Here is a 14843-nt window from a genome sequence, read left to right as displayed (position 1 = left end):
TAGTATGGTTGCCCATAGGCAACCACACTAATAACGTGTAAATCAGAATCCAGATGGGAAAGGTGTGCCTCCAATGTGGATCATGGACTTGATGTGGACAGCCTGTGACATCACATCAGTCATCCATGAGTCCCATGACAGTGGTTCTCAACTTTCTGACCCCCAAAAATAATCATATTTAACTGGGACCCCCCACCCTGACAAGCACTTGGAATGTGTAGGTGTAGAGGCATGACATTTAGTTTGACTCGTTTCCACAGATATTATTGTGAAAATCTACAAGCTTGGCTATTTTTTCGCAAATATTTCCTCTTTCTTATGTTATTTGACAATTTGGACAATGTTTGACAAGTTGTTATAGTGTAGTTTGTACTTTCAATTGTCACTTCACTGTCATCTGGGGACCCCCCAAAATCATGTGGGTGACCCCCATGGGGTCATGGCCCACAGGTTGAGAACCGCATATTGCAAAATGTATCTACTGTATGACGTATGTCTCCCAAATGTTCAGCCCTATCAGCGAGCCCCATTGACATCCGTTCCAAATCAGTCACATTTGCTGACTGAGCTCCTTGCTCAGTCAGCATCATTTTGAAGCGATGGCAGTTACTTGAATCACTCCGGAGCCCGGAGTGTGGAGAAGGAAAACATGTATACTGTAATGTTGCTGACAGTTAGAAACGGTCCAAAACGGTTCCCCTTTTTATTATGTTAAAAACATTTTAAAATAGTTAAATATGTAGATCTGCTATTTTCATTACTTTTGTGTGACACTCTTGTATGATGACGTAGGTAGGGCATTAATGTACAAAGCATGTATTCCATAATCCATTTAGTGTATTCCGTATAACGCCTGCAAAGAAGACCCCTCCCCTCTTTTCAGTCCCTGTTCCTCCAAAAGCAATTTAACATTCGTGACTGATTTCTGCAAGATTTACTGCAGGCAACAAAAACACTAGAGAAAAAAAACATCATTTGCACCCTTTGCCCTTTGGCTTGGTGGAGAAAGATAATTAGTGACCTGGAGTTGAGGGAAAAGGCATGAAATAAGTGATGAGAAACATACATTTTATTTCTCTTCTCTTCACCAGGACAGCATTCCGTTTGCAGTGATTGGCAGCAACACAGTGGTGGAAGCCAAAGGGAAGAGGGTTCGAGGCCGTCTGTACCCCTGGGGGATAGTTGAAGGTACTGCAGGCTTTGTTGTCATTTTGCATGTTGTTCTAGGATGTGTCACACCAAGCAGCTCTTCAAGATCAGTGTGGTGCATTTTTAAACACTTAAAGAGGGCTTAATTGTTGTCCAGCGCAGTTTAAAGATCAATTATAGGGAGCCGCGACACCACCTTGCGACAGTGTATAATTTAAGCCGTCACCCTGTTCTGTCTCTGTCATTTGTGTTTGACAGTGGAGAACTCGTCTCACTGTGACTTCGTCAAGCTGAGGAACATGCTGGTCCGGACGCACATGCAGGACCTGAAGGACGTGACGCGGGAGACTCACTACGAGAACTACCGGGCCCAGTGTATCCAGAGCATGACCCGCATGGTGGTGAAGGAACGCAAGCGCAAGTACGATTCATGCAAACAACTGCATTATGCTGCGTACCATACACAGCAAAGCTAAAGCAAAGTTTCATCCCCTATACATGTAATAGGTCATTTTAAAATGCCTACTGATATAATTAAATTGGTGAAAACATCCCAGTTGTGATATTACGTCTAAATTAAAGGCACATCTAATAAAGCTTTGTATAATTTACTTTAACTTATAACGAGTTAATCTGCGCTGGTGGAGGTGGTCTCCCTACCCTTCCATTTAGACATTTCTCTCAATGGAAGGATCTAGGATTGGACACTATATGGGACGCAATCTTTACTGTAGTTTGACCATTGTTTTTTATTACCTCAGATCATTCTGTCCTTGGCGTTCACGATTTTGAGAGCTTAGAATGTTGTTTATTTATAGAATAAATTCAACAATTGCACAAAAGTTCATTTTACATGAAATGTTGCTGAGATCTACTACAAATATCAAGTGTGTGTGTGTGTATCTGTGTGCAGTAAACTGACCAGGGAGAGCGGCACGGACTTCCCCATCCCCATGGTGCCCGGTGTGGCCGACAGCGAAACGGAGAAACTCATCAAAGAGAAAGATGAGGAGGTACGGCACGCCGAGCTCGAGCCGAACGCAAAGCGCCACCACGATGATGGTGGTGAACATCATGATCACAGTCAGGCTCACGATGATGACCATGAGGCCCGGCGTCACTCGGAGCATCAGGCCGACACTGGGCCTCAGCCCTGCGAGCCCCAAGCCTCCTGATTGGCCCAGTGGTTCTCAAAAGAGGAGCCCCAGTTTGGGCCCAGGACCCCATAACTCTTGAGAGTGTACAAATGGAACCAAATGGACCCGGAAGGGTCCATTTGTACACTCCCAGAGGTACCTGTAAGGGTCTATTTGGGTTTTAACTATAAACCCTCTGGAACCCGCTCAAGGACCCCTTGGGGTCCCCTGGACCCCACGTTGAGAACCACTGGATTGTACGTCACTGATTAACAGATCATACGTCAATACGTTTAGAGGCCACAGTGAGGCAATGCTTAGCAGTAAAGATACATTGCAGAACATGCCCACCATTCCCCCTAAAAAGCATGATTGGACCCTAGAAGAAGAGTTTTGGGTCAGGTTGACGCTGGAGTCTCGCTCATGGCTAGGATGCTTTAGGAAGCAGTGGTGACGGCCGGGTTGTTCTGTCTTAAACAGACCACTGTAGTGGTAACAGTGCACGTTATACAGTATATAAACAGACCACTGTAGGAAGACAATCTATACAATTTAGGCATTTATCCAGAGCTAATACAATAAGCGACTTACAATAAGCAAAGTCGACTCAACACATACATCAAATGCAGATTCATTATACATTATACAGTTTGTAGGTTATATACAAACAGACCCCTGCATTAATATTTGTAGGTTATATAGACCGTTGTTTGATTTAACTTAAGTTATGATATTAATCGTATTATAATACAGCGTTATGTGTCCATCCATATTCAGTTTTATTTATTTATTTTATACCGGTACTCAACTGCTTACTGCGGTAGCTTTACTCTGTATGAAGCTACACTTTAGACCAAAACGTCAATAAAGGGAGACATTAAATAAGCTTCGTAGAGCGTCGAAGTCTGACACCAGTGCACTAGAGGGCGCTATCCCTCTGGGTCACAGTGCTATATTGACACCAGTGCACTAGAGGGCGCTATCCCTCTGGGTCACAGTGCTATACTGACACCAGTGCACTAGAGGGCGCTATCCCTCTGGGTCACAGTGCTATACTGACACCAGTGCACTAGAGGGCGCTATCCCTCTGGGTCACGGTGCTATACTGACACCAGTGCACTAGAGGGCGCTATCCCTCTGGGTCACAGTGCTATACTGACACCAGTGCACTAGAGGGCGCTATCCCTCTGGGTCACAGTGCTATATGACACCGTGAACCAGGGGTAGCGGGAGTCATGTTAAGACTTCGGTAGGCCTACCCTATTATCTGTTAGTAACACCTGATCTGTAGTACATGCAGTCTAAATCCAACCCAAATCTGATTTCCTATCCAGATTGGAGTTAGATTGGTTGTCTGAACAAGTCTAAGTCAAAAATCATTTTTGCTGTTCAGACTTGAAACCAACATGATTCCAATCTTGAAAGGCCAAAAACCAGATTTAGACCAACAGTGTGAATACCAGTGCGCCTCAGTTGCTCGCTGGTGTCTCACACCGGAAATTGGCAGATCTATAAGCTCACAACTGCAACGCACTGTGAGCTTGTATATCTGCTATATTTACATTATGTTCATAATCCCAGCCCATTGTGTATATGGGAGTCCCTGCTTTCTCTCCATCTGAGATTTATGTTTATATTTATTTTTTAACGAATAAATGTCATATTTTCCTTCATTTGTTTATTTTTCCTGTGTAACTCTTAAGTTTGTTTCTGTATACAGTAATAGATCAATATGAACATGAAGGACTTATCAATGCATCTATACTTGACACACAAGTAAACACTTACACGTTTCGACGCTGAAACCTGGAATATTATAAAAACACATTAAGTGTGTGTGTGTGTGCATGTGCGTGCGTACGTGCGTGCGTGTTTAAACTCACTAATTGCGCATGTGGTTAAAATATCTAAATTAGGCTGTATTGATTTGTAAAGAGCATTAGCTTCTATTTCCAAACTTAAATAAAGAATTCCATTGGAAATGTGTGGTAGGAACCCATGGCTTAATAAACCCACATCTTCACTAGAACATTATTGATTACACAAACAAAGTTAGCTTTAGCACTCTCAACTGCAGTTTTATCCAATGCACATGAATTGGAAATTCATTGACCCTGTAGATCCCTCTGGCCAGCATCGCCAGGTCACGTGACCCAGAGGGACTGGCCTCATTCGCTGAGTGCTAATCGATTTGTCCCGACAGGATCAGCTGTCCAGAGCTGGGCTGTGACTGTGCACCCTGCAGATAGTGGATACTGTATCTGTGCAGTTGTGTGTAAACGATAGCTTTGGAATGGAAGCTTGTGCTAGTCATCTGTATCCTTACCCATTTGAACCCTGGCGTCCCTCATTTGGGCGTGCCATTTCATACGGGGCGGCAGTGGCTCAGGGGTAGAGTGGCCGGTAGAACGGCTGGATGGGAACCGTAAGGTTCCCAGTTCGATCCCGGGCTCCCTCAGAGTTAGTGTCTAAGTGTCCTTGAGCAAGACACTGAACCCCTAATTGCTCCCGATGTGCAGGTTGGTGCCTTGCTTGGTTTACTCCGCCATCGGTGTATGAATGTGTGTGTGAATGGGTGATGTAATGCACAATCTAGCCTATGTATAGCGCTTTGGATAAAAGCGCTATAGAAATGCACCAATTATCATTTTATTTTACCATATAGTGTATATCATTGTTGTCAGGCAGAAACCTCCTTATTCGAATTTTCTTCGTAAATTAATACCTTATACTTGATCACACTACAGCGTCACACAAAACCATCAAAAGTAGCATATCTGCATGACCCCCCCCCCACACACACACACACACACACACACACACACATACAAAAGCATTTTCTTGTTTTTCTGTGGAAAGTGATTCTGTCATTGACTTTTTTCTTTTCTTTTCTTGTTTTCATAGTTGCGACGGATGCAAGAGATGCTGACGAAGATCCAGGAACAGATGCATACGCAAAAAGAAGCCTATTAACCCAGGATACTACTGTAGTAGCCTCAGTACTTGTCTCTGTGTAACCGGGGAAGGAAACCCCAGGAAACCTCCACTCCAGTCAATTTACATTCCTACAGTGTCTCCACCCAACCATCGCTCTTCTTGCCTAAATTATACTTCGTGGTACGTTGGGGCGTCGTCTATAATCTATAAGATCACAGCGTATATGTGGATTGTGTGCATGGACGATCACAACACTAAAATGCCTTTAAACGTTATTTGAACAGACATCAAGTTTGTGTACGGACATCATTTTGTGTTAAAACTAAAATTTTTAGCGTATAGGTGGTATAGCCTAATCACACAAAATTGTGACTTTCCACAAAATGGGGTCTGTACACGTTGCGTCTAAAGACATTTGGCCTTCCGTACAGATGCAATGTGTTGTGACCCACCCCCCCTCCCCTGTACGACTATGTTTAATTGGGCTTTCACCTCCTAAAAAAAGAACAAGAAAAAAACGCGAAACAAAAACCGACATGTATCGGGAAGCATGGAGAAGCACGAATGATGATGAGACATTTTTCAGCTGTCAGACCTCTGTTCTCTGTTCTGACTTTATGGCAGCACTGTCCACAGCGGGGCTGACCAGGGAATGTCGCCCCACCCTGACTATCAGAATTTGCTCTTGTTAACGCCAGTCAGTGATGGTAAGGTTTTGCTAGAGCTGGAGAAAGTCTGCTGTTCCCTTGTTGCCATCTTGTCAAAAGTAAGAACATTTTATGCCTTGAAAATACGTTGAATGGGTTGACACTTGAGTGTGAGTGTGTGGTCAACCTCAAACGGTGAGATGGGTGAAGGAGTACAGCGTGGTCAGGTCTGAATATTATTTGGTACAGGGGTTCTCAAACTTTTTGATTTCAAGGGACCCCCTTTTTGGTATGCATTAAGCCATGGGACCCCATTTGATCACATTTTCTGTCTCCGGGACCCCAATCTACAGTATGAAATCCTAACTCTGAGAGTTTACAAATGGAAGCAAATGGACCCGTGCATTTGTACAGATTGTACGATATTGAGAATTTCAATGGCCAAATCAGTGGGGAATCCAAAGCTTTTCATGGAGAAAGTGTGCCCGAATAGGGGGGAACATGTGACTTTTCAGGGAAAGATTATGGAAGTGTGACGGGTTCAGCTGTCTTCTCTGTACACTCGGAGTTGCTGATACGTAACTCCTCAAGGACCTCTGGGGGTCCCTGGGCCTCAGTTTGAGAGCCACTGATTTAGTAACATCTTTTTGTTTTGTGTCACACAAATATGAGGTTTACTTGCAAAATGGCAGGTTCATGACCTGTCCTCATTTTCTTAAGCACATTTTGTTCTTCCATAAAAAAAAGTTTATTCTTATTTTTTATTTTTTTTATTACTATTATCTCTAGGTCAACTTGCAGATATAATGTATTAATTTAAATTTTATATATGTTACATTTGTTAACATGTTTTGCTATTGGATGGCATTGTTACTTAAGTTGTTAATGTGTCAGAGAACACAGAATACAATAGTAAGTTGTTTTGGTAACGCTATTGTCTGAATGAATGTGTATATTTTGTGTAGATTTTCATCGAGACGTTACTCTACTGTGTGATAATTTGATTTACTGTAGTCTGTAGTAATACAAGGACTTATTGTTTTGTTAAAACAAGTGTTAAATAGCTCTATATTCTGATGATAATTACTGTATGAATGTTTGTTCAGTAACAGAGCCCCATTTAGTAAACCCGAAGAGAACCCCACAAAGATCATTTACAACAAAAAAAAAGGTAAACTAAGAATTTATTTTCTGCTTGACTAAAGAACGGAGGGTTACACGGTAACCCAGTTCTCTGAGTGGAGAGACTGGCTCTCCACGACAAATTATTCAATTTGTACGGGTACACTGCCCCGTGGGGTCAGTTCCCGTACAAATTGAATAATTTGTCGTGGAGAGCCAATCTCGAACACGATAGAGAACTGGTGAGTGACGGGTAGAACCCTGTTACTGAACACACTATAAAAATTATCACAATGTAGAGCTTTAACTTTGTAACACAATTATTATATACACTTTTTACAAATCACTTAATGGATTATTTTAAACATTTTGTTTATGCAGTTGTGCATAAAGCCACAAGGTTGTCCACCCTTCAATGCTTGACAGTGTGAATATAAGAAGTTCTGTTTGACTTTCTATAGGATCTTGCCACTGATCACGACTACAGCATGTTATATATTTAAGTTAAATTAGGAGGAAAGCCTTCACATAAAGTTGACTTGTACCCATAGAGACATTATATTGTGACTCCATCCGACAGCATCGGACCGATTTGACGGCATTCATCCAATGATGCTTGTTAGTTATTAGATTTCTCATTGTGAGTTGTATAAGACAAGGCTCTTCTGTTTTCTCTGAGACGATTAGAAGGTCGCAGCAACAATAATAATTAATGTAGAGCAGTTGTTTTTGTCTGGGTTGTAACGGTTCCTTAGATTGCTTGAGGCTTGTTAGTTTATTGATTGTTAGGTTTAGGTTCTTGGGGTCATTTAGAGAATAGGTTTTTAAAATGTTTTTGGAGGAAAGGCATGTTGATGCTGAGATAAGTTATTTCTTCCATTTTGGGTACAGATACAGTAGTATGATGTCTCGGGACTCTGGACTTTTCCAATTTACGTTGAATATTGTCTCTGGAAAAAGTTGATGAAACTTCTGAGAATGATAATGATTGAATGAAAGTTTGATTTAACCACTTTCAACCCCTATTTTCGCCTTGTCTTCTTAGGTGACAACGTTCAAAACTGTAATAGCGACGCATTGTGACTGTGAGCTTGTAGATCGAGTATTTCGCTGTTCGGCGTACGTAATTAAGTGATACATTTTTGCACCCAGATAACAGTGAAGATAGCAAAAAAAGATTAAATAAAAAAATAGCAAAGAATTTCTCTCATACGATATTTTTGCACCCAGACACTTGCGTATCTCTACGTAAATGCATTTTTTGTGATGTTTCAAATGACTACATGCTACAATGCTACATGTTTTATGTTTTCATTTACAAGATATTTGTAATTTACATTCCCCTGGTATTTCATTAAGCTTTTAGAGACTATAAAAGAAGATACAGTATAAGTGGAAGGAGTCGGGTAATTTTTTCCCTCTTGTTTTATATGAAATTTCTTTTTTTCTTTTTTTTTTGTCGTTACTTTTTGGAATATATTTATGTAATAAATACATTTATAAATGTGATGTGGATAGAGATGATGATGATGATGATGATGATGATACTAGATCTAAAATTGTAATAAAAGAGGAATATAAGTTCATTATAGTCTCATTCAAGTGCCTCTCTGCAACTCATTTTTGTGTGTGTGTGTGTGTGTGTGTGTGTGTGTGTGTGTGTGTGTGTGTGTGTGTGTGTGTGTGTGTGTGTGTGTGTGTGTGTGTGTGTGTGTGTGTGTGTGTGTGTGTGTGTGTGTGTGTGTGTGTGTGTGTGTGTGTGTGTGTGTGTGTGTGTGTGTGTGTGTGTGTGTGTGTGTGTGTGTGTGTGTGTGTGTGTGTGTGTGCACGTTTTAATGGACCATTTTGCCATAACAAAATACGACACATATTAGCATTTCGTCTTTGTGTTAAAGGGACATTTCACTGCTGGAAGAAACTGCAGTCACTCAATGTTAATGTATTTGTAGTAGATAACAGTAGCACAATTTGAAATGTGCACCCTATGGCCGGAAAAATAATGAAGTCTGTGTGTTTGACTAGGGTTTGACTGGATTGCTAAATTCCTACAATGACCACAATGCTTTGCTGTACTGCCCCTCCTTGTGGAGAGGGGGGAGGCTGCATGGAGTTGTGACTTGTAGTCCAGGAAGGAAGTATAAGGAAGAGAAACCGAGGCCCTTTATCATGGATTTGTGACCTTTTGCTGGTACAAAGCATATTTGCCACAATGCGATGTAAGTGAATTGCGACCCTCCTCCTTTTCTCCCAGTCTTTTCTCTTTTCAGATTCCAGATAGGGCCTTGGAATGAGTGACCGCGTGTGTCTACGAGGACCGACAAGCTGGATGCCTCACGTCATCCACAGCCCCACTGGAACCCTCTCATGGCCATGCCCCCAACTCCCCTCCTCTCCCCTGCATCCACATCCCTCCATCCTCTCCTCTTCACCGCTCTTCCTCATTCTCTAAAGCTACTCCTAAATTCCTCTCCACTTCAACCCATCATCTTCATCCCTCCTCTTCCTCCCCTTCTCTCCTCGCATTTCATCCCTCCATCCTTCGTCTTTCTCTTCTATTCCTCCTTCGTCTTCCTCTTCATCATTATCTATCTATCTATCTATCTTCATCATTCGACTCAACCTCTGTTCCATTTATTCCATACAGGTCGTCCATTCATTTTTGAGGGGCGCTAGCCCCTCCTATATCTCTGCTGTCCGGAGGAACCTCATAACTCCAAAATGTTCATTTTTCAAGGAAAATGAAAAATAATACGTTTTTAAGGAAATGAATAAAACCATATATTTTTAACGATGCAATACTGCCTCATCAAAGTTGGTGTTGTGACTTTAGATATTGTCAATTACTTGCATGAGAAGGAGAGAGGTGGTGGAGTCATCTGTTTTAGCAGACAGTTTGAGGGTCCAATGGAGTTAAATGTCCAATGCGTTTTTAATTACTTTCCATTGGTTCAATATTTTCAAAACAACACACAGACGTAAAGGGTGTTCAATAGCACTGATTTATGGAATAAAATCAAAAACCTAAAAAATGGAGTTATGAGGTTTCCTCCGGACAGCAACGACACAGGTTTAATGTTTTTAGTTCAATGTTTGTTTTAAAAACGCAATTGACAATGAAGGGAAAATTTACGTCATCTTGTCCCTAACACAAACATTAAATGCCATTAACAATAAAGAGAATATCATGTTTGTTTTGTCACCTTTTTTTTACATCACCATTACATCACCTAATCATAGCAACATGAGTTAAATGGTAAATGGTGCATTTATATAACGCCTTTATCCAAGGCGCTTTACAGAGATTGTGCATTACATTCACCCATTCACACACACATTCATACAACGATGGCAGCGGGAACCATGCAAGGCACCAACTAGCACATCGGGAGCAATTAGGGGTTCAGTGTCTTGCTCAAGGACACTTCGACAGTAACTCTGGGGGAGCCCGGGTTCGAACTGGCAATCTTACGGTTACCATCCAGGCCCTCTACCCCTGAGCCACCGCTGCCCACAGTTAGACTTTAATATAGCCTAGGGGCGCGCCGCTATATTAGCGCCCCTCACTTCACACAGGTGTGATTTTTGTAAATATAAACCTTAAAGCGATGTGTTTGAAGCTGTGGTCTTTACTGGTGAACACCATATTTGGGCGTGGCTGCTGGGAAAACTCTATATACGGTTATGGTCGGGAGTTTGCGAGATAAGGCTGTGGGGTCTGCGAGGTCAAGCTTAAGATAATGACCGACTCTCTCTTGAAAGATCTCTGGGACCAAATTTACTCCCGAAGCTGCCTAATGTCATGACAGTTGTTGGGATGGCCAGGCAGTCTTCTAGCTCCACTGTGAGCTTTCACAACATACAGTACAAAGTGGAGATTAAATCTGGCTACATTTGCAAAAAGACCACACACAGGCAAATACTGGCGGACCTCAGTGGAATCATGAGACCTGGTTTGAACGCTATTCTTGGACCGACAGGGAGTGGAAAGTCCTCTTTCCTGGATATTCTCGCTGCAAGGAAAGACCCGGCAGGTCTCTCTGGGGAGGTTCTCATAGACGGAGCTCCACAGCCTCCCAACTTCAAGTGTCTCTCAGGCTATGTGGTTCAGGATGATGTGGTGATGGGTACACTGACGGTGCGGGAGAACCTCCATTTCTCTGCAGCGCTGCGCCTCCCAAGCTCGGTGCCTCAGGGGGAGAAGGAGGCTCGTGTGAATCACCTGATCAGAGAGCTGGGACTCACCAAGGTGGCCGACTCCACGGTGGGCTCACAGATGAAACGGGGGATCTCGGGCGGCGAGAGGAAGAGGACTAGCATTGGCATGGAACTTATCAGTGACCCCTCTGTGCTCTTTCTGGACGAACCCACCACAGGCCTGGACGCCAGCACTGCCAACTCTGTCCTGCTGCTGCTGAAAAAGATAGCCAGTCATGGACGCATCATCATCATGACCATCCACCAACCGCGGTATTCCATCTACAGACTTTTTGACAGCCTGACCTTGCTAGTTGGTGGCCAAATGGTGTACCATGGGCCTGCACAAAATGCTCTGGACTACTTCACCAACATTGGCTATGCCTGTGAACCTCACAACAACCCAGCAGACTTCTTTTTAGATGTCATCAATGGGGACTCTACTGTCACCACTATCACCAAGATGCAGGGCTCTGACAAAGTGGATATTGAGGCGTCAAGCAGCCCTGTACAGAGCATTGAAGAGTGCCTTTTGGAGGAGTACAGGAACAGTTCAAACTATAGGGATACGCAGGCTGAGCTGGAGCGTATAACCCAGGGTAAAGAGTGCATCACCCGGCCAAGGTACTGCATTATCACCTATAACACCTCCTTCTTTCACCAGTTCTACTGGGTGCTCAAGAGAACCATAAAAGATATCATGTTGAAGCCGCAGATCTCAGTGGCCAAGCTGGGAGTGGACATTATCCTGGCTTTCATTGTGGGTGCTACCTTCTTTGAGACCAAAGATGACCAGAGTGGGATCCAGAACAGGATGGGAGTCCTCTTCTTCATCTCCACCTTCATGTGTTTCGATGCCTTGTCTGCAGCTGAACTCTTCATCACTGAGCGGAAGCTCTTCGTGCATGAATACATCAGTGGCTATTACAGAGTGTCTGTTTACTTCCTGTGTAAGATCCTGGCTGACATCATCACTTTGCGCACCATCCCCACCATCATCTTCTGTTGTATTGTCTACTACATGATTGGCCTGAAAGCCACAGCTTCCGCCTTTTTCACTTTCACACTGACGGTGCTGGGGGTGGGGTACACTGCTGCAGCCTTGACCATGGCCATGTCAGCAGACATGAGCACGGTCGCTCTATCAGGCGTCATGATGACCATCACCTTCGCCTTCATGATGATCTTCTCTGGTCTGCTGGTGCACCTCCCCAGCGTCAAGTACTGGCTGGCCTGGGCCCAGTACATCAGTCTTCCTCGCTATGGTCTGGTTGCCCTCAAGATCAACGAGTTTGTGGGTTTGAAGTTCTGTGAGGACCTTGTGATGTCCAACGCCACTGTGTCTCCTGACTCTACCAACTGCAGTGTGAGCCTAGAGGGCCTAATATGCACAGGGGAACAGTACCTGGACTACCTAGGAGTAGGGTACACCACATGGGATCTGTGGAAGAATCATGTGGGTCTGAATGTCATGACCCTCATCTTCTTCTTCATCGCCTACCTGAAACTTACCTTTATGAAGAAGTTTACTTGAAAAGCCCTATTGACACACACACACACACACACACACACACACACACACACACACACACACACACACACACACACACACACACACACACACACACACACACACGATTTAGGTTATTTAAGATATAACCTGATATTTTTATCTTTCATCTTTATGTCTTCTTCTTTCTTTCCTTTTTTTAGGGGGGCTACCACTATTGTCTGACTATTGAAATTACATCATATGGCAGCCAAGTCTATGGACTTACTGGGTGCTCAACACTGGGTGCAGAAATACTTTTAATGTTTGTTTTGAGCACTTTTGACAAACATAGAGTGGCAGCCAAGTCTATAGACTTTTAATGTTTGTTTACGGCACCAAACGTGACGTCATGTGGCAGTCAACTCTATGGACTTTTAATGTTTGTTTAGGCCTACAGCAGAACAAACTTTGAATTGCCAGGCGCCCCTCACTTCACACAAGTCAAGTGTGATGTTTTCCCTCAGAAGAACATATCTTTTGCACGGAAATTGTTCGGTCTTTAGCTGATTGAGGCAGAGCTCCAACAGGCTCAGAAATACAGGCAGACTCTGACTAGGTTTAACACGCACAGACTAAACTAAATGCATCAATAATTGTCTATATTTACGAACTCAAACGTGCTTTTATGGGTTTTTATTAATTCATTATTGAACACACAAACACATACAACATACACACGATTGATCACTCTTCCCCAACACAAGATATAAGTATTACAATGCTCTGGCATGTGGCTTTGCACAGTCCTATTAGCCTGTCTCTTACTCTGCTTTAAGTTCGACACACATAGAGGCATTACCTTTAATCCAGCCGACACTGAATGCCTATATATGTATATGTCATTTGTAAGTAGTATACTGTGGTTACTTGGGATGTTTTATACGTATGCCGTGGCTGCATGATTGGAGAGTGACGTAATGAAAATATGTACCAATGCCAGGGTATAACTGGCTCTCGATGGTCAGTGACGTAATGAAAATATGTACCAATGCCATGGTATAACTGGCTCTCGATGGTGACATAATAAAGGTAGGTTTCAGATTACATACCTGTATACATAGAGGCATTACCTTGAATCCACCCGACACTGAATGCCTATATATGAATGCCTATATGTAATTTGTAGGTTGATGAGTAGTATACTGTGGTTACTTGGGTTGTTTTATGCGTATGCCGTAGCTGCATGATTTGCTTTACAGAGCAATGGAGAAAAACATGATTTGAGTGACGTACTGAAGATATGTACCAATGCCAGGGTATAACTAACTGGCTCTCAATGGTGACGTAATAAAGGTAGGTTTCAGATTACATACATGTATAAATAGAGGCATTACCTTTAATCCACCCGACACTGAATGCCACTATACTATAGTCTGTCATTTTTCATGATTTTGCCTCCCCAGTGTCCCCCTAGCGCCTGCTCAGTGCCTCCCCAGTGCCCCCCCAGTGCGTCCCCAGTTCCCCCCCAGTGCCGTCCCAGTGCGTCCCAGTGCCTCCCCAGTGCCCCCCTAGTGCCCCCCCAGTGCCCCCCCCAGTGCCCCCCCAGTGCCCCCCAGAAAAAAACGATATGCTATAGTTCATGGTTTCGGAAGACAGACTATAGTCTGTCGTTCTTCATGATTTTGGAGGATTAAAAAAATTAGGCTACGGACGCCCATTTAGTGGCATTTCTATCTCTGGGACCCCCAGCAACCGACAGGTAGGTACTGCAGGGGGTCCCCAGACCCCAGCAACCGACAGGTAGGTACTGCAGGGGGTCCCCAGACCCCAGCAACCGACAGGTAGGTACTGCAGGGGGTCCACCTGACCCCAGCAACCGACAGGTAGGTCTATAGGAGTCTCAATAACAGGTATAAGTAACGTTTAATGTTTAGTAATGTTTAATGTAGCAGAAGAGGCAATTCATTGAACAGAGTTTTGCACAATTTTAACGTCCCAGATCGATTGAAATATGAATCTACTGTGCTGACTCAGCGGATTCGACGTTATCATACCATTTAATGGGGCCAGTATGTCCCGTTATCATAACATCTTATGGGGCCAGTATGGCCATACTGGCATACTCACCATTGCCTGGTCAAGGTTTCCCCCTGGTGGACGTGTAAT

General features: G+C 43.4%; 2 protein-coding genes across 2 annotated transcripts in view; both read left to right on the top strand.

Moving 5' to 3' along the window:
• Positions 1-8575, top strand: part of septin4b (septin 4b) — a 33712-nt gene extending 25137 nt beyond the window's left edge. Inside the window, exons 8-11 of the mRNA XM_079514809.1 lie at positions 1092-1188; positions 1408-1570; positions 2063-2162; positions 5190-8575. Coding sequence (XP_079370935.1) covers positions 1092-1188; positions 1408-1570; positions 2063-2162; positions 5190-5258 — 429 coding nt within the window. The 3' untranslated portion in view covers positions 5259-8575. The remainder of the gene's footprint in view (positions 1-1091; positions 1189-1407; positions 1571-2062; positions 2163-5189) is intronic.
• A 2230-nt stretch (positions 8576-10805) lies between these two features.
• Positions 10806-12719, top strand: LOC306932051 (broad substrate specificity ATP-binding cassette transporter ABCG2-like; the record flags this gene model as incomplete). The annotated part of the gene is made up of 1 exon (XM_079513756.1): positions 10806-12719. One exon carries the CDS (start codon positions 10806-10808, stop codon positions 12717-12719), a length of 1914 nt encoding a protein of 637 aa, XP_079369882.1.
• Between the last annotated feature and the right edge of the window lie 2124 nt (positions 12720-14843).

The sequence above is a fragment of the Electrona antarctica genome, assembly GCF_951216825.1.
Source record: "Electrona antarctica genome assembly, chromosome: 11".
Classification (NCBI taxonomy): domain Eukaryota; kingdom Metazoa; phylum Chordata; class Actinopteri; order Myctophiformes; family Myctophidae; genus Electrona; species Electrona antarctica.
This window is presented reverse-complemented; position numbering and strand designations above follow the sequence as displayed.